The sequence below is a fragment of the Charadrius vociferus genome, unplaced genomic scaffold (genome assembly GCF_000708025.1).
Source record: "Charadrius vociferus isolate BGI_N301 unplaced genomic scaffold, ASM70802v2 scaffold430, whole genome shotgun sequence".
NCBI lineage: Eukaryota > Metazoa > Chordata > Aves > Charadriiformes > Charadriidae > Charadrius > Charadrius vociferus.
The window spans coordinates 2,403,080-2,426,092 of record NW_009646541.1 but is presented as its reverse complement, the minus strand read 5'-3'; the positions used below and the strand labels follow the sequence as shown (position 1 = coordinate 2,426,092).

Sequence of the window (23,013 nt, the reverse complement as noted above, 5' to 3'; positions counted from 1 at the left end):
TTGATGGAATCTGGCACAGGGGTTTCCAGTCCCTAAAGACTGAGGCTACCCTCCGCGTTGTCTCAGCAGAGCCCGGGGGAGACCCCCCCCCCCGCCCCCCCGCTTGTCTCGCCCTCACTGAATGACCCTGCTGGCTGGTCAAAGCCCGAGCTGTTACTGAACAGCTAACCGTAACTGTGGGACACATCGCAGCCTTTCTGGGGACACCAGCAATAAGTGGAGAAAGGGAGAGGGGATACTCGGCATCTTGGTGAGAGTGGAGCAAAATTTATTCAAAGTCCAGAATAGAATCCACCACTTGGACAACTATGAATCTTTAATCTTCAGCCTTATTTCCACTGTTGCCTACCGGCTGCTTGTATTTATACCCCCTACCTCCTTACCATCCCTTAAAACCAGAAAAAAAGAAAAGCGAGAAGTGAGGGAGCAGAGTTCCTCGAGACAGGATTGATTTGATTTTTGGTTATGACTTTTGGTCCTGTAGAGTCTGCTTGTTTCAAAGGTGCAACACTGAAAACTAACCCTACAAGTGCACATGGACACACCAGCCCTGACGTGCACACAGCAGTTTTGTTTTCCTACTGCAGTCACTTGAAAAGCAGCAGTTTCTAAGTGGTCATACCCAGTAGTTGTCTCCTTGTGACCACATGCCAAAATGAAAGGTATTGTAAAAACTGAAAGAAAACAGGAAATTTAGGGAGGCAAAAGCCTGTTACTTAGCTTGAAATTTGTCAAAGATGTAATGTCTCCTTTTTTTCTAAATGAATCATAGAGCCTTCGGCAAGTGGTTGAAAAGGACCTCGATTTGGCAGATAGTCTCCTGAATGGGGAGAATAAAGCGCCTTTCTTCTAAGTAGGGCATTCAATGAAATGTGTTGGAAGTATCTGGTGCAGTGTGTCCAAAAAATAATAGGAAAGAGCACTTTCTGGATGCACCTGCATGTCATTCAGAATGGAAGCAGTTAATAACCCAATTACTTTGTGGCATCCTATTCAGCTTCAATTTCCATTCTCTTTTATAACAATCTAAGAGGCTGTTGCCAAACTGCCTAGAAATCCTTAGTGCTACCTGGTGAATCATAAATCTGCAGACAGTGCTCTCCAAAAGTGATCAGACTCAAATGATGTAAAACAAATTCTGGCCTTTTGCACCAACATCTCTCAATGTTTATGTTCTTCCTTAACTGATTTCATGGAGTTGGGGAAGGAGCCATTATTTTGGAATTTTTGTTATTAGGCTATGTATTGCTCCTTATGCACTGAACTTCTCATGCAAGAGAAAAATGAACTTCTGTGGTGGTGTAGGTAGTGCAGCTGTTGTACCTGGTACTTGATGCAAACCAGGAGGGTAACTCCCAGCAAATACAAAGCATGTCTGGAGGAGGGACAATTTTAGGCCCTCCTTGTGGACACAAAGTCAAATCCATCATCCGTTACTTGTCGTATGCTGAGCAAATAGAGCAAGTCAAGATCTCAGCGTAGTTGCCGATGAATTAAGATATCTGTTTCATCTAAGGCAACACTGGTGATGACTGAGTAACTGTAAGAACCCATCTATACTTGGGGCCACCTAATGGTGGAGGTATATTGGCACAGCATGATTTGGGGCCAGCACAGCAGTGCCCATCCTGTCACTTTGTCATCCTTCCTATCAGATCTTTCACCCAATACTTTTCTGCTCATTATCACAGAGAAAGACTCGTCTCACAAGGAAAAAGATTTGTTCATTAATATATCCCTTTGGTCCTTTTCATGCTGGACAAAAGGAAAACGTTTCATGTGACAATCCACAGGATAAAGCCAATAGGTCTCTATTTTGTAGAAAGTATATAGGATTGCTTTTTTCTGAATACTTTTGGGTGCAGGCTCATGAAGCCTGGGTGATTATTGGACCAACAATCAGTGCAGAATGACTGGAAGCCAGAGACTTTTCAGACTTGTTGGTTAATTTTGGCATACAATGGGCTCCGCGGGTGGGTGCGGGGCCGGGAGCAGCCCAGGGCCTGATCCGTCGCCCGGGGAGGCCGGACCGAACAGAGCCGGGGTGTTCACGCTGCGGCGAGGAGAGCCCTGTGACCACTTGTCCCTGGAAGCGTGTTCCTGTCGTGCCCAGTGCTGTATGTGCCAGGCCGTATAGCCTAACCCGACCTGGGCTAACTCCAGCTTAAGGCTAACTCAGCCTAGGCTAACTCAACCCAACCTGGACTAAGTCAAGGTTAAGGCGAACTCAACCCAGCCTGGGCTAGCTCAACCCAACCTGGGCTAGCTCAACCCAACCTGGGCTAGCTCAACCCGGGCTAACGACGTTAAGGTTAACTAACTGTGACAGCCGTGGTGTTTGGAAAAGATGTGTGCTCCTCAATACATCAAACGAATGGCTGTAGGTGATGTGGTAGCTGCTGTTAACCAGCCATGTAATCTAACACGTATTTTTTATTTTTTTTTGTAGGTGTGTTAGTTTTGGCTTTATGTACTGAACGCTGATCCCTTCTCCTCCAAGATGGCATTCGTTTCAGCACAGGGGCCCACGGTGGTGGACCAAACCACTTTGATGAAAAAATACCTTCAGTTTGTGGCTGCTCTTACAGATGTCAATACACGTAAGATAACTTTTTTCTGTTGAAAGTTACAGTTCTTCAGTAGTTTGAGTATTGTTTAGGCAGTTGATAAATGTGTGTTGAATTCACTTCGAATTTTGTTTGAGTATTGATTTTTGAAGAAGCAAAGTGATGAGTAATACTTGCATGAGCCAAAGTGAGCGAGCTGTGTGCGTGTGCAGTTGTGTGGTGGTTGGTTGTGAGAATTGTGTGCCTTATAATTGGGCGGTGATAGCTAAACTGATAAGATCTGATTGCTTCTTTGATCAATGAGCCTGGTGTTTTCCTTCATGATGTAGTTTTACATTTAATTTTTTTTTGCTTGAACTTCCTTTTTCAGCTGATGAAACCAAATTGAAAATGATGCAAGAAGTCAGTGAGAATTTTGAGGTAAATAAATTAAAAAACCCAAACCCCAAACAACAAAACCCCACAAAAAAAACCCCTGACTTCCTGAAACGGCAGTCTTACTTGTGCTTAATGTATGTTGGTTTGATCTCTGATGTTATATGGTTAAAATAGTATGTTGTAAATTATTGTCTTGTAACTTAGGATTTGTATTGTTATAAGTCATTTGCTTTAGGCTTGTGTTTAGCAATTAGCCAGGTTATTGAAGAATTGCAATATTTAGACTTGGAGAGCTCTTTCATTCTCTAATCTTTATCAGCAAGCATTTAAATAAAAATAGATTTTTCTTCCATTTTGTTAAATGATGCAAAAATCTCTGTATTTAAAGCTTTCTTTTATTTAGTTCAAATGTGTATTTTGCCCTCACGAAGCAGAGGTCCCTCTGATTCCTCTGAGTAGTTCCATAGTACACAAGTGAGGGAGGAGTTGTCAGATGCAGAATCTGACGTCAGGAGTGGAGATGGCTCCGGTGACGTCTTTTGCATAGCGATGGACCGTCAAGTTTAGATGAGCAGCGGAAAAAAAGCTAGAGACAAGTTACACCAACCCTTTGTTAGCAGAAATGATACTTTAGTTGAATACTTAGTTATTATGTGTCTGTTCTGAAATTATAGAGAACTTGTTATTTTGTAGAATAAGTTCAAAATCTTGCAATCACTGTAATTGTCTCCATCTAGTTTTTTGTTTGTGTTACAATTGAAAGAAAAGTGCCACCAGTGTAACATATTCTGTCCTTACGTGCTTTATTTGAAGTGGTATTCCTTAGTCCGTGATCTGGAAACAGAAATACACGTTCTAGTCCTGTTTAATGTCTTTGGCTATCGTTAAGTAAGCTTTATGCAAAGCTGCATCCAACAGGTGCTGGATGTTGAAAGCTGTGCCAATTTTAGTTGTTCCTGAGTTATCAGTGGAATTTCCCATCCAGTTATTGTATTTTTTTTTGTTTAGTTCAGGTTAATATAGTGGAATAATAAATTTAGAGGTGGTGTAACTGTATTATAAAAAAAAGTTAAAAGACTTATTCTTGCTTAGTGTCTATAAGCAAATAAGTGGATATCTGTGACAGTTTTGCATCTATATCATAGAATGGTTTAGGTTGGAAGGGACCTTGAAGCCCATCCAGTGCCACCCCCTGCCCTGGGCAGGGCCACCTCCCCCCAGCCCAGGTTGCTCCCAGCCCCGTCCAACCTGGCCTTGACCACCTCCAGGGATGGGGCAGCCACAGCTTCTCGGGGCAACCTGCCCCAGGGGATCACCACCCTCACAGTGAAGAATTTCTTCCTAAATACCTAACCTAAATCTCCCCTCTGTCAGTGTAAAACTGTTCCCCCTCGTCCCACCGCTCCTCTCCATGATCAAGAGTCCCTCCCCAGCTCTCCTGTAGCCCCTTTAGGGACTGGAAGGCCACTGTAAGGTCTCCCCTTTTTGGCCTTCTCTTCTCCAGGCTGAACCCCCCCAACTCTCCCAGCCTGTCCTCCCAGCAGAGGGGCTCCAGCCCTCGCAGCGTCTCCGGGGCCTCCTCTGGCCCCGCTCCAACATGTCTGTGCCCTTGTTATGTTGGGGGCCCCAGAGCTGGAAGGGTAACAGTGAGAAAACCTGTGGGTTGAGATAAAGGCAGTTTAATAAGTAAAGCAAAAGCCAAACACACGAGCAAAGCAAAGCAAGGAATTCATTCACTACTTCCCATCTGCAGGCAGGTGTTCAGCCTTCTCCAAGAAAGCAGGGCCCCATCACACGTAACTGTTACTTGGGAAAACAAACGCCATCACTTGGAACGTCATAGAACCATAGGGTGGTTTGAGTTGGAAGGGACCTTTAAAGGCCGCCTAGTCCAACTCCCCTGCAACAGGCAGGGACATCTTCACCTAGATCAGCATGCTCAGAGCCCCGTTGAATGTTTCCAGGGATGGGGTATCTCCCGCCTCTCTGGGCAACCTGGGCCAGGGTTTCACCACCCTCAGCGTGAAAAACATTTTTCCTTACATCTAATCTTCATCTTCCCTCTTTTAGTTTAAAGCCATCACCCCTTGTCCAATGGCAACAGGCCCTGCTAAAAAGTTTGTCCCCATCTTATAAGCCTTCTTGAAGTACTGGAAGGCTTTAAGTACTGGAAGACTGGAAGTCTCTCCTGTGCTGAGGCCCCTGAGCTGGAGGCAGCGCTGCAGGGAGGTCTCCCCAGAGCAGAGCAGAGGGGCAGGATCCCCTCCCTCACCCTGCCGGCCAACACTGCTGGGGATGCAGCTCAGGGTGCCGGCGGCTTAGAATCGTAGAATTGTCTAGGTTGGAAGGGACCTTTAAGATCACCAAGTCCAGCCATCTGCCACAGCCACCACTAAAACCACCCTGGCTTTCTGGGCTGCCAGGGCACATTGCCGGCTCATGTCTGGCTTTTCATCCCCCAGTACCCCCGAGTCCCTCTCGGCAGGGCTGCTCTCCATCCCTCCATCCCCAGCCTGTGCTGGGACCAGAGGTTGCCCTGACCCGGGTGCAGTCCACCCACCAGATCCATCTCTCTCCAATTTAGCCATCCACCTTCTTCCTTCTTCTCCCCCCAGCTTTTTATTGCTGAGCACGATGCCGTACCGTGTGGGATACCCCTTCGGTCAGTTGGGGTGAGCTGTCCTGGCTGTGTCCCCTCCCAACCCCTTGTCCCCCCGAGCCTGCTCGCTGGTGGGGTGGGGTGAGAAGCAGAGGAGGCCTTGACGCTGTGTAAGCACTGCTCAGCAGTAATGAAAACATGCCTGTATTATCAACACTGTTTTCAGCACAAATCTGAAACATAGCCCCGTACTAGCCACTGTGCCTGTGCCGGGAGTTAACTCTATCCCAGACCCAACCAGCACATGCATTTAAAACGTTTTTGTGCCCTTCTTGTGACACCTGTCTGATTCTTGAAAGCCCTTGAGATAAAAAACTTTGTTTGCACAGTGCCTAGTGTAAGCCAGTTTATGGTTGCATGTTACAAAATCTTACTGCAAAGTAGAGAACAGTGGTGGAAATGATAAAAGGAGGTGGCTTTATAAAAATTCCTTGTTATTCAGGGAATGATGTGAATAACGCCCTGAAATACCTTTGTAGATTTTTCAAAAGAATGCTGCATTGTTATTTGTACCTTCGTTAAACAGACCAGTGTGCTTCCGTATAACAGACACTTCAGAGAATTGCCTGGCAGCATGCACAGAAACTGCAGCTGAGTTTCCAAATAAACCTCGCAGTGGCCGAGTTAGATTTTTCCTAAGGCAGATGCAGCAGTTTCAGATGGAGGAAGCCTCTTCATCTGATATTTCTTCTGGCTTCACAAGTGGGCAGTAGTGCAAGATCATTTTCACAGCAGAAAGTGGTGCTCAGTTTGGGTGATGTATGCATATACGCATATTTGCAGAAATAACTAAAATCTCAATTTAACAGCGGCTGAAAAGCCTTGGGAATCCTACAGCAATGAAGTGTGAGTGTGCTTGTCAATCTTTCCTTCTTGTTCAAGAACATCTACAGCGTTTTTGTGGTGTTTTTTTCTCCATTTAAAATAGCTGTACATTACGCCAATTTTATTTTCTAGGTGAGGTGACAGTGTTGAAATAGAAAAAAAAATCATTACAGTCCATTGGCATTGGAGGAAAGAGGTGAATTTGCGTTCACTTTTGTTCGTTTCACTAATAGTGCTCTGTAGTGTGTCAGCAGACCTGTAATCACTGAATCGATTAAAAAGTCACTGAACATGTTTAATAGTGGCCTTGAATGTAACTTCTGTGTAATGTCTCTTATATCTGTCTCCTCATTTTTTGGTGGCTTTTTTTTCTGTCCTTAATTAGAATGTGACGTCATCCCCTCAATATTCTACATTCCTGGAACACATCATCCCTCGGTTTCTCACCTTTCTACAGGACGGAGAGGTTCAGTTTCTGCAGGAGAAGCCAGCACAGGTACACTGTGTGGCGCATCTCTTACCTTTTTGCCATGTGTGCAGCGTGCTTACTGAAGTATTTGATTGACCTAATGAACCGATTTATGTATAGACTTTGTTTTAAAAATAGATCTGTCATTTGGAGTGAAATTGAAAAAGTCTGGTTTCTAAATAAGTTCCTTATAAATTTTACGAATCTGGGCTTCTTTGAAAAATGAGGAAAAACTAGGTGCAACAGAATTGGCTTTCTCGCTGAAATACGACGCATTGTTACAAATTACTGACTTTGCTGTGGATTGAAAGGCAAAAGTTGAGTCTATGTCATTAAATACTTAAAATCTAGTTCCTTAAAAGTCTGATAACTTGCATTTCTCAGCTGTAAATTTGCCTTATTCACATATGTGGGTAGTAGAAAGCATTATATGTTTGTATATGCACGTATGTCTACATGTTTTTTTTTTCTTTTTAAGCATGCAGAAGTATTAATCTGAAAAGATGGTGCAACCAATTGTTGTTTTTTGTGGGCTTTTAAAAAGTTATATCGTATCTTTATTTTGTTCCTTTTTTTCTCCTTTTTTACAGCAACTCCGAAAGCTAGTGCTTGAAATAATTCACAGAATACCAACAAATGAACATCTTCGTCTTCATACCAAAAATATCCTGTCTGTGATGTTTAGATTTCTAGAGGTATTTTGCTTTTCTCTTCAAACTGTTTCAAATTTTCAGAAAGATTTTCCTCTTCTTTGTTCATCTCCAAAAATTGCTGGGGGCAGGATTTTTGGTAGCTGTGCTTCTGGAGCAAGAGTGGAAGGGTGTTCTGTCCAGGCTTCACCAGTGTGATATCCTAATACCTACAGGTTTTCTGCGTGTTCTCTTCTGCCCTGTAGGAACTTGGGTTTTACAAATGCAAGGAACTGTTCTCATGCTAGCCAAGATTTCATTCAGGAACACTTCTCTGGCTTATATAAGTGCAGATGCCTTATTCTGGAGACTCTGTGTTGTTTCTTACTCGGAATCGAAAACATTGTCATTTGAAGCTCACGGAAAATAAGCTGCTCTATGTGGAGGTGTCTCGGTGTGTTAATAGCCCCACTTGTGTCTCTCTCTCTGTGGGGCGTTAGAAACAGACGGTACAGAGTGGTTGAAACTTCTGTTTTTCGCTCCAGTAGGGGTAAATTTAATTTTAGCTGTGCTCTAGGACTGCAAGGTAAACGTATATCACAGGAAAGGCGTCTTGCTCATGCGAATTCATATTAATGGGGCACTTGTCAGTTGTAGAGATGAGTATAATTTTGTAGGGTCTCGAAGTACTTACAGAGCAGCTGAAGAATGCAGCAGTAGGCTCACTAAAGATTCTCTTTTTTTCAGACGGAGAATGAAGAAAATGTACTGATTTGCTTAAGAATAATTATTGAATTGCACAAACAGTTCCGACCAGCAATCACTCAAGAAGTAGGTCATAAATCTTGTTATGTGATATACAGAACTTACTGCCATCCTCTTCAGAATTGTTATGTTGTTCAAGTCGATTGGTTTGTTTGTTTTTTCCTGATGTCCTCTTATGTTGGCTGACCTCTTGCCGTAACCGTATATTTAATTTTTTTTTTACCTTAAAGTAATTTTTAAAAGAGCATTGCATAGTGCTAGCGCCCCTGAGAAAAAGCAAACTGTTAAAGCCTGGTTGTCTCTGCTTTAAGTGTTTATGGGCAATGCAGTTAGGCTAAGGAGTAAAATTCCCACAGACGGGAAGAGAATTGGTGCCTTTTAGTTTGTGAAAGGGACGGTGCTGGAAAGGAATATTATGATTGTTTCACCCCACTTCTCTCCTGTGACTCATGAAGGAGTATTTGAAAGTTTGCATTTTTATTCCGTCGCTTTCTTTCCTTGATTTTTCTCCTGGGAAGACTTAGTTGGTTTATAGTACTTATTTCTAATAATACTGGATTGGAACTATGTTGGAACTATAGGTAAATGGGATTCTTGCCAAGTGCAATTCGAATTAATATTGGCAGAACAGGAGGAAATAGGAGAATGCTTTCAGTCTCTTTTTAAATATAATAAAAAAAATACTCTAGTGGTGACTGAAGATTTTATGTAATTGTAGTGTTAATACAGAGGTTCTAAATTTGTGGTCTTTTTTTGTTCTTTATGGTAAACTGACTTCTTCCTTCCTAGATCCATCATTTTTTGGACTTTGTGAAACAGATTTACAAGGAACTTCCAAAAGTAGTGGTAAGCTTTTCATTTCTTAAATTGCCCTCACTATAGTCAGAAAACTAGTTTTTATTTCTTAATTTTATCTCTAAAAGATATTAACGTAATTACTTTTGTATCTAGTGATAGAAAGTAAATATAGCTTTAATAAAAATATTTAACAAAAATATGTCTAGAAATGGACAACGATTACATTTTGATTAGAAACCCTTGTGTTTCTAGCACAGTATTACTAGTATGAGAAAGCAGAGGGAACTGTCTCCAATAAAGCACTGCTCAGGTGACTGCAGTGGTGTCCCTGTAGCCCAGTGGGCTTTTTTGAGGTAAGGGTGAGGGGATGGCCTTCCCAGCAGACAGAGCTCTGCAGTGTGCTGGATCCCTGCGGAGGCCGTTGCCTGCTCTCCCTCACTGACGCAGAGTAGCTGTTTTTTGGGTTTTACCAAAAGAACCACCTCGGCTGGGGATGCTGTTGTGCTTCCTGCTGCAGTGGGAGCGAAAGGTCGCAGGATCCGTGTGTACTCCTGGTGGGTACTGCACTGTGGACGTCGTGTGCAGAGAAGAAACGGTCTGCAACGAGTCGTGGGGAAAGATTATATGGAGGAATTCTAATGAGATAAATGGCCTTTTGACTATTACTAGCATTATTATATTTTTCTTCTGCTCTTTGCTTGTAGAATCGGTATTTTGAGAATCCTCAGGTGATTCCAGAGAACACCGTTCCTACTCCTGAAATGGTTGGCATGATTACAACAATTGTGGTGAAAGTAAACCCTGAGCGAGAAGATAGTGAAACGAGAACGGTGGGTATTGTAACTGCTCTTGAACTGTGAGACTGACTGTATCACAGGGCTCCGAGTCATAAGGGCAGGTGAAGGTCATGGGCCTTCTTTGTGATTGCTTTTCTTACCAAGATTTATTTGTAGAAGCTGATTGAAACTTTTCAGGTATTTTCTGTGCAGCTGTAATTACAGGATTTTTATTTGATGTAATAAAAAATGGGTTTGTGCTTTTAAATGTTATTATCACTAAATATAGTGTTGTTAAAATGAGCAGTTTCTTTAAAAATGTGTTTCAAATACTTTGTTGAATTAATAATTGAACTGTTTATAAAACAAGTGTTCTGTCTTTCAGCATTCTATAATTCCCAGAGGATCTTTATCTCTGAAGGTCTTGGCTGAGTTGCCTATCATTGTTGTTCTTATGTATCAGGTTAGTATACTCCTGTATTTTGCATGTTAGTACTTTTTATTACCGAATGGCTTGTGTAACTTCTGCTGGCTAACATATTCTTAAAAATTAATGTAATGTATTTTTAAGATTAAAATATCGTCTAAAAATAAGCCACTGAGATTTCTTCATTTTTCTGATTAGCTCTCACCTAATCTGACTGCGAGTGTGACTTGTAAGTTTCTCTAATAATACTTTTTTTTTTTTAAGCTCTACAAACTGAACATCCACAATGTAGTAGCTGAATTTGTGCCCTTGATCATGAACACTATTATAATACAGGTTTCTGCTCAAGCAAGGTAAGAGCATTTTCGCTGTAATTTGATGATATTTGGCCTAAACTACTTAAACCTGCCGTTCAATATTGCCCAGAATATTTTTGTCTTATATCCTGGGATTTTTGCTGCTAGTCTTACCCCTTTTAATCTCAAGAGCAGCAAGGATTATTTGATTTAAAATTGTCAAAGTTTTGTAGGTGAAGTAATTGGCAAATCTGAATACTTTCATTTTATGTCACTGATAAAATCCATAGCTGTGCAGTAGATCCCAATTTATTATTTGACAATGCATTTTTAAGTAGAGTTTCTGACAGAAATCCGTATTGCCACAGATGGGATGGGATGGAGGCCATGTTAGCTAGGACACTTGCTGTCGTTTAATCTTTACCGTACCACCAGTGATACGTTTTTGCTCTTCCAAGGTATAGCTTAGGTGACAAAAAATTGCCCCGGTTAGGGGAAGAGAGCCAAAGGTTGGGTGGCGATGTATCGGCTTGGCTGTCTGCAGAGAGCTGGGAGTGGCACGGCTGCCTCAGGGCTGTGCATTTCTGCTGGAGCGTATGATGCTGGGAATTTGAGTGGCAGAGAGCTTGTTGAACACGGGCTGTCCGGTGATGATTTTGTTCCCTTATGAAGCGAGAACCTCCCTACATGGTGATGTAATGTGAAACTTATGTGAATTTTCTGAACAAAGGTATAAGGAGGAGGAAAAAAATCGTAACCACTGTTCAACTTAATTTCAGGCAACATAAACTTTATAACAAGGAACTGTATGCTGATTTTATCGCTGCTCAAATTAAAACATTGTCTTTTTTGGCTTACATCATAAGAATTTACCAGGTAGGTTGCATTTTTATTGCTTTCTTACTCTAAGTGCAATAGCTCTGTAGTTGCTTTATGACAGGGAAGTGACCAGCGTGACTGCAGTGCATCAGGGATTGGGGAGAAGCAAATGTGAAGATAGGACTACACTTGGTTGTCCTTTCAGAAGTATTCTCATGTGAATGCAAAGCAAACACGTGCCTTTCCCCCCGCCCCAGGCATTTATGCAATGGCTGTTGTATTTTATTGTTACGAGTAGACTCCTTAAAGAGAAACAAGTGAATTTTAATTGAGTGTTATTTTGCGAATGTAAAGCAAAACTTTAAATGGAATGTCATAATAATTGTATTCATGTTAATTTTTGTTGTAGGAATTAGTGGCTAAATATTCTCAGCAAATGGTAAAGGGAATGTTGCAGTTGCTCTCCAATTGCCCAGCCGAAACGGCACACCTCCGGAAGGAGCTTCTGATTGCTGCTAAGCACATCTTGACAACGGACTTGAGGAGCCGTATGTAGTACTTTTAAAAAACGTATCTATAAACTGGAAAGAATTTAAGCATTTCTGTGTATTTGAGGCATATTACTTACTATTTGTTTTGGACTATCACATACTTTGATTAGTTTGGGAGTGGTCGTGATTTTTGATTTGCCTTTTTTGTTTTTCTTTAAAAAAATAATCACCTGAATGAAATGGCATCAGCATGCCAAGTGGCTTTTCTGGCTTTCCAAATACCTGTTGTTCCAAGTAATTGCCATTTGATAGTAAAAATTTGTGTTGGTTTGCAATTGTGCCTACAGTTGTATGGATACTTCAAAATACTAATCTGATAACCTGAGTGGAAGTAGTTCTGTCAAAACCTGGTACCATATTTGATTCGGCTCATAGCCTTTGCCTCTAGCCGAGGAAAGCTGGTTTTGGTCTGCCTGAATGAACTAGGTTGAGCGGATATGTTTTGTTTTGGCAGAATTGCAAAATTGGAGATGAGTGTACTTTGTGAAATATTAACTTGCATCTTTTAATCTTTACTGTGTGGTCCCCTTTCTTTTCCTTCTGCTAACAATTGTTACGGGGCAGTGTGATGTCTTACAGGTACTGTTAGCTCACCAAAAAAATAGCACGTTTCCTAGTTCTAGAATTTAGTATTGTGGTCATGTGGAAAGCTGTTTCTTTGGCCATTTTTCTAAAGAAGTTAGCATAATTGTTCTATGTTTCTCAGCCTCTCCTTAATAACTTCGGAACATGACCAGTTTCAATAAAATTCAACAGCGGAGTGAGGTCTTACAGAGACAGTGTTCTGCATCCTCTGTGAACTCTAGTGTTTGGATAGTGGGCAAACCCCGAGTTAGCGTCTTCACTGGAGGAATAAATGGCAGTTTGGGCTGAGCAATTCATTGCCCTTGGCCGCGGGCGGGCGTTCTCGTGTACACGCTGGTAACGCAGCCCCCCACCCCGCGCCTGCCCGGCAGCCCCAAAGCCGACGTAGGGGAGGAAATGCTTAGAAACGTTCAGGAGAAGAGGGAACATGGTGTCGCAGGAGCAATAAGGAGTGTGAGGAAGAAAAGTGGGATGTAAAGCCTGTGGAGATCTGCAGAAGATAAGGCTTCGCTCGTTCTGCTGGTGCAGTTCAACTTCTTTGGAAAAAGGAGTGTTGAGGGGAGTGTTTCGTGTTTGTGGGTCTTGCCCGTTTTCACTGGGATGTGCAGTTCAACAAGCTAGCATGGTTTGTGTGGCGTTTCTGAAATTCTTACTCTGGCTGAACGTCGTGAACGCTTCTTAATTTCAAAGTAATATATTCTTATGTTATGAAGTTTAATGAGAGAGTTCAATCAGTGGTCTGGTGTAAACAATTTATTATTGCTTGCTTTGCTTTAATTTCTCTTACTAGTTCACATTAAGAGTAATAGCACAACACAGAAACATTAACGTTAAATGTGTTCAACACACAAAACCTCATTATTGTTTTTCAATTTGCATTTCCTTTGCTTTTTTTCATTGTCAGGATTTGTGTCTTAATCTCTCTGCTCTGCTAACATTAGTGCATCTAAGACTAATTCCTTTTTCCAAACAGTGGCTTGGTGAGCAAAGGTAGTTCCTTTCCAGTCATCTTTTGACTCAGCTTTTTTCGCCACAGTATTACGTGTTGGCTGTGGCTGAATTTATTCTCACGTCATGACTGCTGTGGTGGTTGTCTTGTGAAATGGTGGATTGTCTTTGCATCTAAAATCATTATTCCTGTTCTTTATTTGCTTTTCCCACTGTTAGTCTTCCAGATCTCTACCCCCTTCAAAAACAGTGCCGATACTCCCTTTTTCTCTTCCTCTGTATTTTTGCAGAGTGTGACATTCTCTTAAAGCAAAGACAGCTACTTGCATCGTCCCTTTCATTTCAGTGGATCTCACTGATTCCTTGTCCATTTCAGACTTCAGTCAGACAATGCTGGATGTTTATCTTTAATATTGTTTGGAAATCTGTGGAGAATGTTGCTGGATGTTCTTTCTTCTTGACTCCTTGCTTATTTGTTAGTAAGTTTTAGCTTGTTGCATTATTTGGAAGTGGGAGCTTCTCCTTCCTGCTATTTCCATCATCTGCCTTTAGGGTGGAGTGACTTAATCAATTCCATGAACTTGTTGATTTCTATATTTTAAAAGAAAATGCTTCTTTGCCCTTGCTTTGTCACTTGATTTTTGTTACTGAAATCTTCCTTTTGTTTCCCGGACCCCAAGGTGCCTGTATTCCTCCATATATTTTGGCATAGAGTTTGTATGATAAGATGCCAAACAAAATGAAGTTGTGTTGCCCAAACTTGTCCTTTCCAGTAACTCAATAGTTACATTTAAGAAGTTCTGCAAAGTTGAAAATAATATGAGCATTTTTTCTCTTTCCAGATGTAACTGGTTTTGTTGTGTGAATGCTGTGGCTTTGACTGCGTACTGTAATGTTACTCAAGGGACAAGTGTCAGCAGAGTTCAGAGTCACAAGAGGTTAACTGACAGTTTTCTCGTAAATGACACTGCCTGTTAGAAGCTTCAGGAATGACTTTTATAATAAAACCACTTTCTGACAGAGGTTTAAATACCTAAGTTAAGTGGTTTAATGCTTGATTATTTCCTTTGCCAATCATTATGTATAGCTTTTTCTTTTTTCTCTCTCTCTTTTTTTTTTTTTAATTATAGAATTTATTCCATGTATGGACAAACTATTTGATGAATCTATACTAATTGGCTCCGGATACACTGCCCGAGAGACACTGAGGTATGACAGAAGGTTTGGAATACGTATCTGAGTGCCTGCCAGGGCTGGTTTCTTTCAAGGTTTATTAATATTTACAACGATGTATGTATACGGTCCTAAATCTTTCCTTTAAATAACTAATTTTATTAGATTCTGATATTGGAAGGGCTTCTGCTGCTGTCAAGAGTGGTTGGTGTTTAACACTCTGACGGTGCAGCGTGGTAGTGTGAGCGTAGGGCAAAACGAGATAAACGGGTGAATGAAAATTATTTAATTTTTTTGAATTGCAGAGCACAACCAAAACAGCGGTTGCAGTGAAATCAACTCAGTATCTTCCCAATATTTCATGAAACTGCCTAGATCTGGTGTCCAGCGTAAAATCTGAACGAGACTTAAACCGTTTTGTCCATGAGTACCTTAAAACTTACTCAGTCACAATTGAAAAAATAAATGAGGAGAATACTTACTTTCTGTGTCTTCAGTAGCCTACTAGTTTTTAGGTGCTTTTGCTGACCAAATTAGAATATGTGAACTAGGAGAATTATTTCCTCTTGCTTAAGTATCTATTGTGCCTGATTGACAACGTGTATTAGGTTTAGAAGTATTCGCTCTGCAAGATGCTTAAACGCGATATTTGGAAATTATTTTTAAAATTTACAATTTTTCATAACTACTTTTGAAATCATGAATCATCCCTGATTAATACTGAACTAGCTTACCGACACTGTGTAAAATATGGTTTAAAATGTGCTAATTTGCTCTTAACTGTAGATGAAAATGTGTTGGGGCTGTTCAGCGGTGGGAGAAGGAAGATCCGAGACGCGATGTTAGTGTTGTGGGCCAGACTAATGCATCTTTGGTTAGATTGTACAGGTTATAATTCTCTTGTGTAAGGGAGAGAGCCTTGTGAACTCTGCATTTGCATATAAAACCAGAAAATTTAGATTTAGAATCTTGGAAATAGGTCCGGGCACTAATTATTGGTTAAGTCCAAATAACCACGATTTTAATTGTCCTCAATGTGTTTTCTTCATTTCTTGTTTTTGCTGATAGACCACTTGCATATAGTACACTGGCAGACTTGGTACATCACGTCCGTCAGCATTTGCCACTCAACGATCTCTCCCTCGCTGTCCAGTTGTTTGCCAAGAACATTGACGATGAGTCGTTGCCCAGCAGTATCCAGACAATGTCTTGCAAGCTTCTGCTAAATTTGGTAGACTGTATCCGCTCTAAAAGTGAACAGGAAAATGGAAATGGTAGAGATATTCTTATGAGAATGCTGGAGGTACTGATTTGCTTAAAACATCTAATAATAAGTTGAATATCCTATTTTATAGTATGTTGTCAATCACATTTTACTTCCTCTTTTCTTCAGAAGTGAGAATATGTAGAAACAGTCTGCATTCTGTATTTCCTTTTAATAGTTCAGAGAAGGGCTTTTTGAAGTGCTGTGACTGGGATGATAGCTCAAGCACAGCAGGGGTGCTTTGCCCACTCAGCTACTCGCTCGGTGACTGGTTTCAAAGCAAGAAACGGAATGTCAGTGATGCTGGGGGTAGCTTAACTGTTGTTATTTTTTAAAATTTTCTTCCAAATTTTAGTTGTAATCTCCTTTCTTCCCCACTTAAGAGTGTGTAAGAATACTATTTTTTTAAAGCCTTCTGGTTTGCTTTGTTGTTTTTTTTTTTTGTTTTTTTTTTTAAACCCTGAAAGAGGATTATCTTGCAGGTGCTTGTCATAGCCCAGTACAATCTGTAAAATGTGAAATATCCACACTTTCAAGACCTACTGATCCTTTTTAAGGATCTTCTTTATCTGAAGAATTTTTGGGGGGCTTTTTTTTTTTTTTTTGGTAATTTTTAAAAATCAGGAATGCACCTGAAAAGCTCTCATCCATGCTGTAGTGGCAGTGAAACACTACCTGCTTGCTGTAGCCAAGTTGTTAATGGAAAAGGTTGCCTCGTTTTTCTCCTGCCACAACACGAAGGTACACTCAATTGTAGAGTAAAACACTGCTAGGGTAAATACTGGTTTAATAATCTCATTTTAGGATGTGGGAGCATGTCTTGAAATCTAAATCAAACTAGTATTAACACTTTAAGATAAGTGAGGAAGCCGTACGGCTGCTTGTTTTGGAAAGGGAGATCTAGGAATTCTGAATGCAGTGGATGCGCTGAATCTGTGACTCCCCCCTGCCATTGACAGGCTGTCGCGCTTCTGAATGCACCAGGGAGGAGATTTAGTCATTTTAGTCACCTCCAGATTGTCTGGTATTACCCCTGAACTTTTTTTTTCCTTAAGGTAGCAGTGATTTAGGGAATGGCTTTTGTCGTAAATCCAACATACAAGTGACGGTGCAAGTGAAAAATCTTGATGTTACGCGTTGTAATGGATCCTTTATTCCAGATTTCTCAAACCGAAGTAACTTTTTAGTAGGGTTTGTTGTCCAAATAAACTTCTACTTTTTTTTCCTACTTAAAAAAAAATAATCTGTGATGTAGCACAGTTGCTTGGTCATTTGTTTATCAAATGAAAATTTGTAATAATATATGAATTCAGAGAAGGTACATCTGGGGGAGAAGGGAGCATACAGAACTGTGGTGGTAGTGGGGAAATATCTGAGCAAGCCAAGTAGATCTAGACTTTAAAATCTGGGAAGTACAGAAAATTATAAATTGAAACCTTGTGCAATATGTCCCTGGTTTGGTGTCAGCCAAGAGGCAGAAATGTTGGGGACCGCCATTCTGCAGGGTTGATTATTGCTTTCTAAATCTGATATGCTGCATAAAACTAAAACTTAAACCTATAATGTATACATCTTCTAGTACATCTGACATACATTACATATACATCTGAAAAATTTGAGCTTTTTGTGCCTAACAGTAAATATTTATAGACTGAAATAGTAAGTCTTATTTTAAAAATTAATTCAAATAGCTTTTCATTTTAAATTAAGTAGAATTGTAGAGAGCTCAATTTTCAGTTGATAGTTTTACTGGTTTTCAGCAAATATTTTTCCTTTTGGAACTTGTTAAAAGTAAGCAAACTACTTTGTTGGTACACTTAAAAATATTTGCTGTCATTTGAATGACTTCAGAAATACTTAGCTGTAAATTTTATTGATCTCAGTATGCTGACTTGAAGTATTAATACTATTACATTTTGAATGATTTTTGAAGAAGAAACTTACTTTCTTTTTTCTTCCCCCTCCCTCCTCTTTCTCTTGCCTTTCCTCTTTGTGCCTTAGGTTTTTGTTCTGAAATTTCACACTATAGCACGATACCAGCTTTCCGTAATTTTTAAAAAATGCAAGCCACAGTCTGAGCTTGGGGCTGCGGAAGCCACGTTGCCAGGAGTACCGACAGCAGCAAATGCAGCGCCTGTTCCTGTTCCGTCGCCTGCCCCAGCCACTCCAGTGGCCCCTGCGCCGGTACCTGTGTTTGAAAAACAAGGGGAGAAAGAAAAAGAAGACAAACAGACATTTCAGGTCACAGATTGCCGAAGCTTAGTAAAAACTTTGGTCTGTGGTGTCAAGACAATCACGTGGGGCATAACGTCATGCAAAGCTCCTGGTGGTAAAACTGCGTAACATTTACTTACATTTATCTTTTGTAATTTGACAGTTAGAACTGTGTAGCGTGAAAGCAAATGGTATTTTTAATGGTTAACTACTGTCTTATTCTTTATCTTCTTTCAGAAGCGCAGTTCATTCCCAATAAGCAGTTGCAACCTAAGGAGACTCAAATCTATATAAAACTGGTAAAATATGCAATGCAAGCTCTAGATATTTATCAGGTACGTAACCTGCCCACGTAGCACTTTTATTTATACAGTTACTGTGTGTTAGATCTTTTAGTAAGGGTTTGTCAGCTGAAAGACAAATGTCACAGGTAGCATATTTTCGTTAAGTTTTTTATTTCAGGACCACACCTAGTGGGAAATTTTATGAATTTCGAAGTACTTATCACTTGCAAGGAACAAATTCTTTTCTTAACAGCTGTTAAGAACACAGTCTGTGTTTATGCAGGCAGGACAGACTTGTTGCATGTAGCGGATTAAATCTTTTCTTCAAAGAGATAGTTTAGCCGTCTGTTGAAGCATTCACGTGGCTATGTTTATCTTCTGTAGTTACACGAAGCACTGATGAAATGTAAATGTACCTGATTTGGAATTAAGGAACTTTACAAATACACTGATATCTCCTGTTGTCTTTTTCTACTCCTGACTTCACGGTTTTAAAATCTGTGCTGAAAACACTCTATGTTAGTATTTTTGTTGTCACTGTTGGCTCTTGTGCCCAACTTCTAATTGTACGGGGCTTGCATGTGAAACCCGTAAAGTCTCAGTTTTTTTCAAAAGATACTCTAAGAAGAGTGGGAAGAAGTTACTCAAGTTCTGCAACCAATGTGTGTGTTGTCTAAATTGCCGTAGGTCCAGATCGCAGGAAATGGCCAGACATATGTGCGAGTAGCAAACTGTCAGACAGTCCGAATGAAAGAGGAAAAGGAAGTTCTGGAGCATTTTGCTGGTGTGTTCACAATGATGAACCCTTTAACTTTTAAAGAAATCTTTCAAACTACTGTTCCTTATATGGTGGAGAGAATCTCAAAAAACTACGCTCTTCAGGTATTAGTTTTCGTTTACTTTTTTCAATTGACAATAAACAGGCTGTAGAAAGTAGCATGTGCCTTGAAGTACATAAGGCTGAAGTGGAATTATAAATAATAATACTGAAATTAGCATGTGAGATTTGAAGCAGTCTATAAAAAATAGTTTGTAAAGATGGATTTTTCAAAAGCTTTCCAGACTAAGAGATGAAACACAAACATGAGCACTTCAGTTTAGGAGACACAAATGGACTTTATTCTTGAAAAGTATTGAACGTTGTGGAGTTCTTTTTGTTCAGGTTGCGTTAATGTTCTGACCTCCTGTTTTACAGAACACAAGTCCTATAATGTACATTTAAAATTAGACTTTAAACTTGAACACTTAACTTATATGCATGGTTGTTTTCCACTGAGGATAACCTGGACCGCTTGGGTAGCAGTGGAGATGGGGCAAGAAATTTGTCTCAGTTTGTGTTTTAAATGGGTAGTGTATTGATCCCTCTGTTGTTTTCTTTACAGCAACAATAATTCCTTTGTGGTTTCCTTTTATAGATTGTTGCCAACTCCTTCTTGGCAAACCCTACTACCTCTGCCCTCTTCGCAACGATTTTGGTAGAGTACCTTCTGGATCGACTGCCAGAAATGGGCTCTAACGTGGAACTCTCCAATCTGTATCTCAAGCTGTTCAAGTTAGTCTTTGGCTCAGTTTCACTATTTGCAGCTGAAAATGAACAAATGCTGAAGGTAAAGGTCATTTGTGTTAAAACCAAAAAAATCTGTTTTGACTCTTAATACGTTCTTCAGATGTCTGAAGAAACTTAGAGTTTCAGGCTGACGTTTGGTAGTCTTCTAATGTTTGAACCGCTATTAGTGATGCATCCCCATGTTTTCCAAACGTCAGGTACGTTGCCTTATAAATAAGAGGTGGTTTCTGTGAATGTTTACTTCATATTTGAAACTATAAAATTAGGTACTAATTCAGAGTATAAACGACTGATACGTGCTTGTGGTCTGATTGTCACAAACCCGTGTAACTTCATGATCAGGATATGCATGTCTTTTTACATATTTTTTCCCCTTTGTTTCCTTACTAACTTAAGACTTTTGCTTAGACTGGAGTCACTTTTTCGTGCGTTGGTGAATCTTGTTCATTTGTGTCATATTCAGTGACATGTACATCTTGAGTTAGGTATTTCTGTGCTCTTGAAAAGCCTGGATTAAGGGATACTAGTTTTTTATCCACGACATATTGTTTATGTAGTCCAAGGATCTATTTATGTTGATGAGATTATTTCATTTCATTATTCAGTGAGTTTAGAAATACTGAGCTTGAAGTGTGCTTTCTCATAAAAGTAGCAGCTGCCTATATCCAGGAAAAACATTAGATACTGGTTGAACGCTGCTCCTTCTCTCATCGTTTCTCTTCATTTCTCTTCTTCCTACTTTAGAATAAACAAAATTTCCGATACAGGTAACTGTGATAATGGTGTCTGTGCTTAACGATTTGTTACAGCGGGATTAGTTCAGTCTGTGTTTTCTGGGTAGAGCAGAGTAGGGACTACTAATTTTCCAGATCCTTTGAAAGATAAAAGCAGTATGAAGCAATATTCATAAGTAATATGAAGCAATATTCATATAATCTTGCTTAAATTCTTCTCGTTTGTCATCAGAATCAAGGTCATTTGGACTTTATAGGCTGGAGATCCAATTTGAAGAGTGATTTACTGCCTTCGCAGTTTCACGCTTCTGTTAGGTTTTTTGTTTCCGGAGGATTGATGATAGGGGCCTTGGGTAGACAATTTAATTGAATGATGAAGGCTATTTGCAGTATTTGCATAGCGATGTAGAAAGCTTTTAGGTGTTAATAAAATCCATAATTTTGTCGCTGCTTGTACATGATCTGTGAGAATCCTTGTATTTATCAACTATTTTTAATAACTCCTGCAGACTGTTACTGTCCTCTGCTCTGGAAAGGCCACCAGTTCTGTAATCATTTTTTTACTTGTAAAAGTTTACTTTCAAAGTGAAAGTAAGCATTCCCCGATATTAAGAATTATTAATTCAGATCTGGAATAAATTAATATTGTGAAATTTCTTCTCTTGTCATTGGGACACTTCTGATTTCTGCTACGCGCGCCTAGCTTCTGCAGAGCAAATATTTTTCATTGTCAGATTTGCAGAAGGTTTTCTGTTTTAATATAGTTACTGCTTGAAGTAGCAAGCAGATGTGATCGTTTGGCTAATACGAAAGCAGGGTTTAATTAATTAAAGGGTGCTCTGGGTTCTTGATACTGTTCAAATACAGATTTACTTCTTAACAATTCTTCAACAGCAGTATAAAATTAGCGTGGTAACAGAGTACTTGGAATAGCTGAAGGCTTTTGATCTGAAAAACTTGTCTCATGCTAAACTCTTGTACAGTACGATGATGATAAAATTGATATTTTATTAATCTTCAAGCTTTATTTTTTTTATAGCCACATTTGCACAAGATTGTGAACAGCTCTATGGAACTTGCACAGACTGCCAAAGAGCCCTATAACTATTTCCTGCTGCTCAGAGCACTGTTCAGATCTATTGGAGGAGGCAGTCATGATCTCTTATATCAAGAATTCTTGCCGCTGTTACCAAACTTACTGCAAGGTAGAACAATACCTTCTTTCCCCACCCCAGTTGCTGATCTTGTCATGTAAATAGTAGTAATAAAGTTATGTTATGTAATTAGAAAACCAAAACTAAAGCCCTAATCCTGATAAGTAGCTTCTGATTTTGAGCTTAGCAGTTGATTAAATATCTTGAATGTGGCTTATTTTCATTTACTATCAGCTGCTTCAGGCTCCATAGTTTTGGCTGCTTCACAATTTCTGCTGCTTGTTGTTCTGCTTTTCATTGTGGGGCCGTTGGGGCTTTTTCATTTGTTCCTTTCATTTGTTTTTTGCTATGGCTGTTTTTGTTAGTATAAAGCATTGGGGGTGAGAACGATAGCAGGAGCGATCTGCCAGGCCAGCACCGGTTTGGTGGGAAGGGCGTTGCAGAGCAGCTCGGGTTGTTCTGCTGTCGAGGGCACGTGTGTGCACCTGCAAGTGCGCGATAAATACAAATGCATGTAGTGTCAGTTTGCAAAAAGAAATGGAAATAACAGTCAGTTTGATTAATTGAGCATTTGTGCTTGCAAGGACTGTGTTCCAGAGATACTGAGGATGAGCAGGGAGATGTGAACTACTTAAACCTAAGGACAAGCGAAGGGGAACAATGCCAGGAGTGTGAAATCCTGTGGTTCCCATCTGCAGCTGTGGGGGCGATCTTTAGCGTAGTTCGCAAATCCGTATGTTATCTCTAAATCATGTAAGAGACGTGTCAGTGTAGCAGTGCTAGCCAGCTCTATGGAATACATGAGATCTTGATGGGGAGAAAAGTAAGTCGCAGAATGTGTTTAGTCTGTATGGGACAGTGAATGTACTTGAACTCATTTAATGTTTCTTCTCAGGATTACAGAGACTTTAAAAACATTTTTTTCGGTGTGGATTTTTTTTTTATTGATACAAGGCTGAGGTTTGAGTCAAATTATCTTTCCCTGGTGTTCATCTGCTGTATTCAAATGCTACTTTATTGAGTCTAATATTACGTTTTAGAATGTGCATAGGTATTCTTTTTTTGGTATATGCATGTACCTGCAGAAGCATTCACTGCATAGAGTCCTTAGATGTAAGTTATAATTATGAA

General features: G+C 40.1%; 1 protein-coding gene across 1 annotated transcript in view; it reads left to right on the top strand.

Moving 5' to 3' along the window:
• The first annotated feature begins 2,500 nt into the window (after positions 1-2,500).
• The window catches only part of TRRAP (transformation/transcription domain-associated protein), a 94,010-nt gene continuing 73,497 nt past the window's right edge, over positions 2,501-23,013 (top strand). Inside the window, exons 1-18 of the mRNA XM_009886198.1 lie at positions 2,501-2,600; positions 2,938-2,987; positions 6,815-6,925; positions 7,489-7,593; positions 8,275-8,358; positions 9,082-9,138; positions 9,795-9,920; positions 10,252-10,329; positions 10,558-10,646; positions 11,369-11,465; positions 11,818-11,956; positions 14,623-14,701; positions 15,734-15,968; positions 17,931-18,258; positions 18,381-18,478; positions 19,115-19,309; positions 19,843-20,034; positions 21,768-21,933. Coding sequence (XP_009884500.1) covers positions 2,501-2,600; positions 2,938-2,987; positions 6,815-6,925; positions 7,489-7,593; positions 8,275-8,358; positions 9,082-9,138; positions 9,795-9,920; positions 10,252-10,329; positions 10,558-10,646; positions 11,369-11,465; positions 11,818-11,956; positions 14,623-14,701; positions 15,734-15,968; positions 17,931-18,258; positions 18,381-18,478; positions 19,115-19,309; positions 19,843-20,034; positions 21,768-21,933 — 2,329 coding nt within the window. The remainder of the gene's footprint in view (positions 2,601-2,937; positions 2,988-6,814; positions 6,926-7,488; positions 7,594-8,274; positions 8,359-9,081; positions 9,139-9,794; positions 9,921-10,251; positions 10,330-10,557; positions 10,647-11,368; positions 11,466-11,817; positions 11,957-14,622; positions 14,702-15,733; positions 15,969-17,930; positions 18,259-18,380; positions 18,479-19,114; positions 19,310-19,842; positions 20,035-21,767; positions 21,934-23,013) is intronic.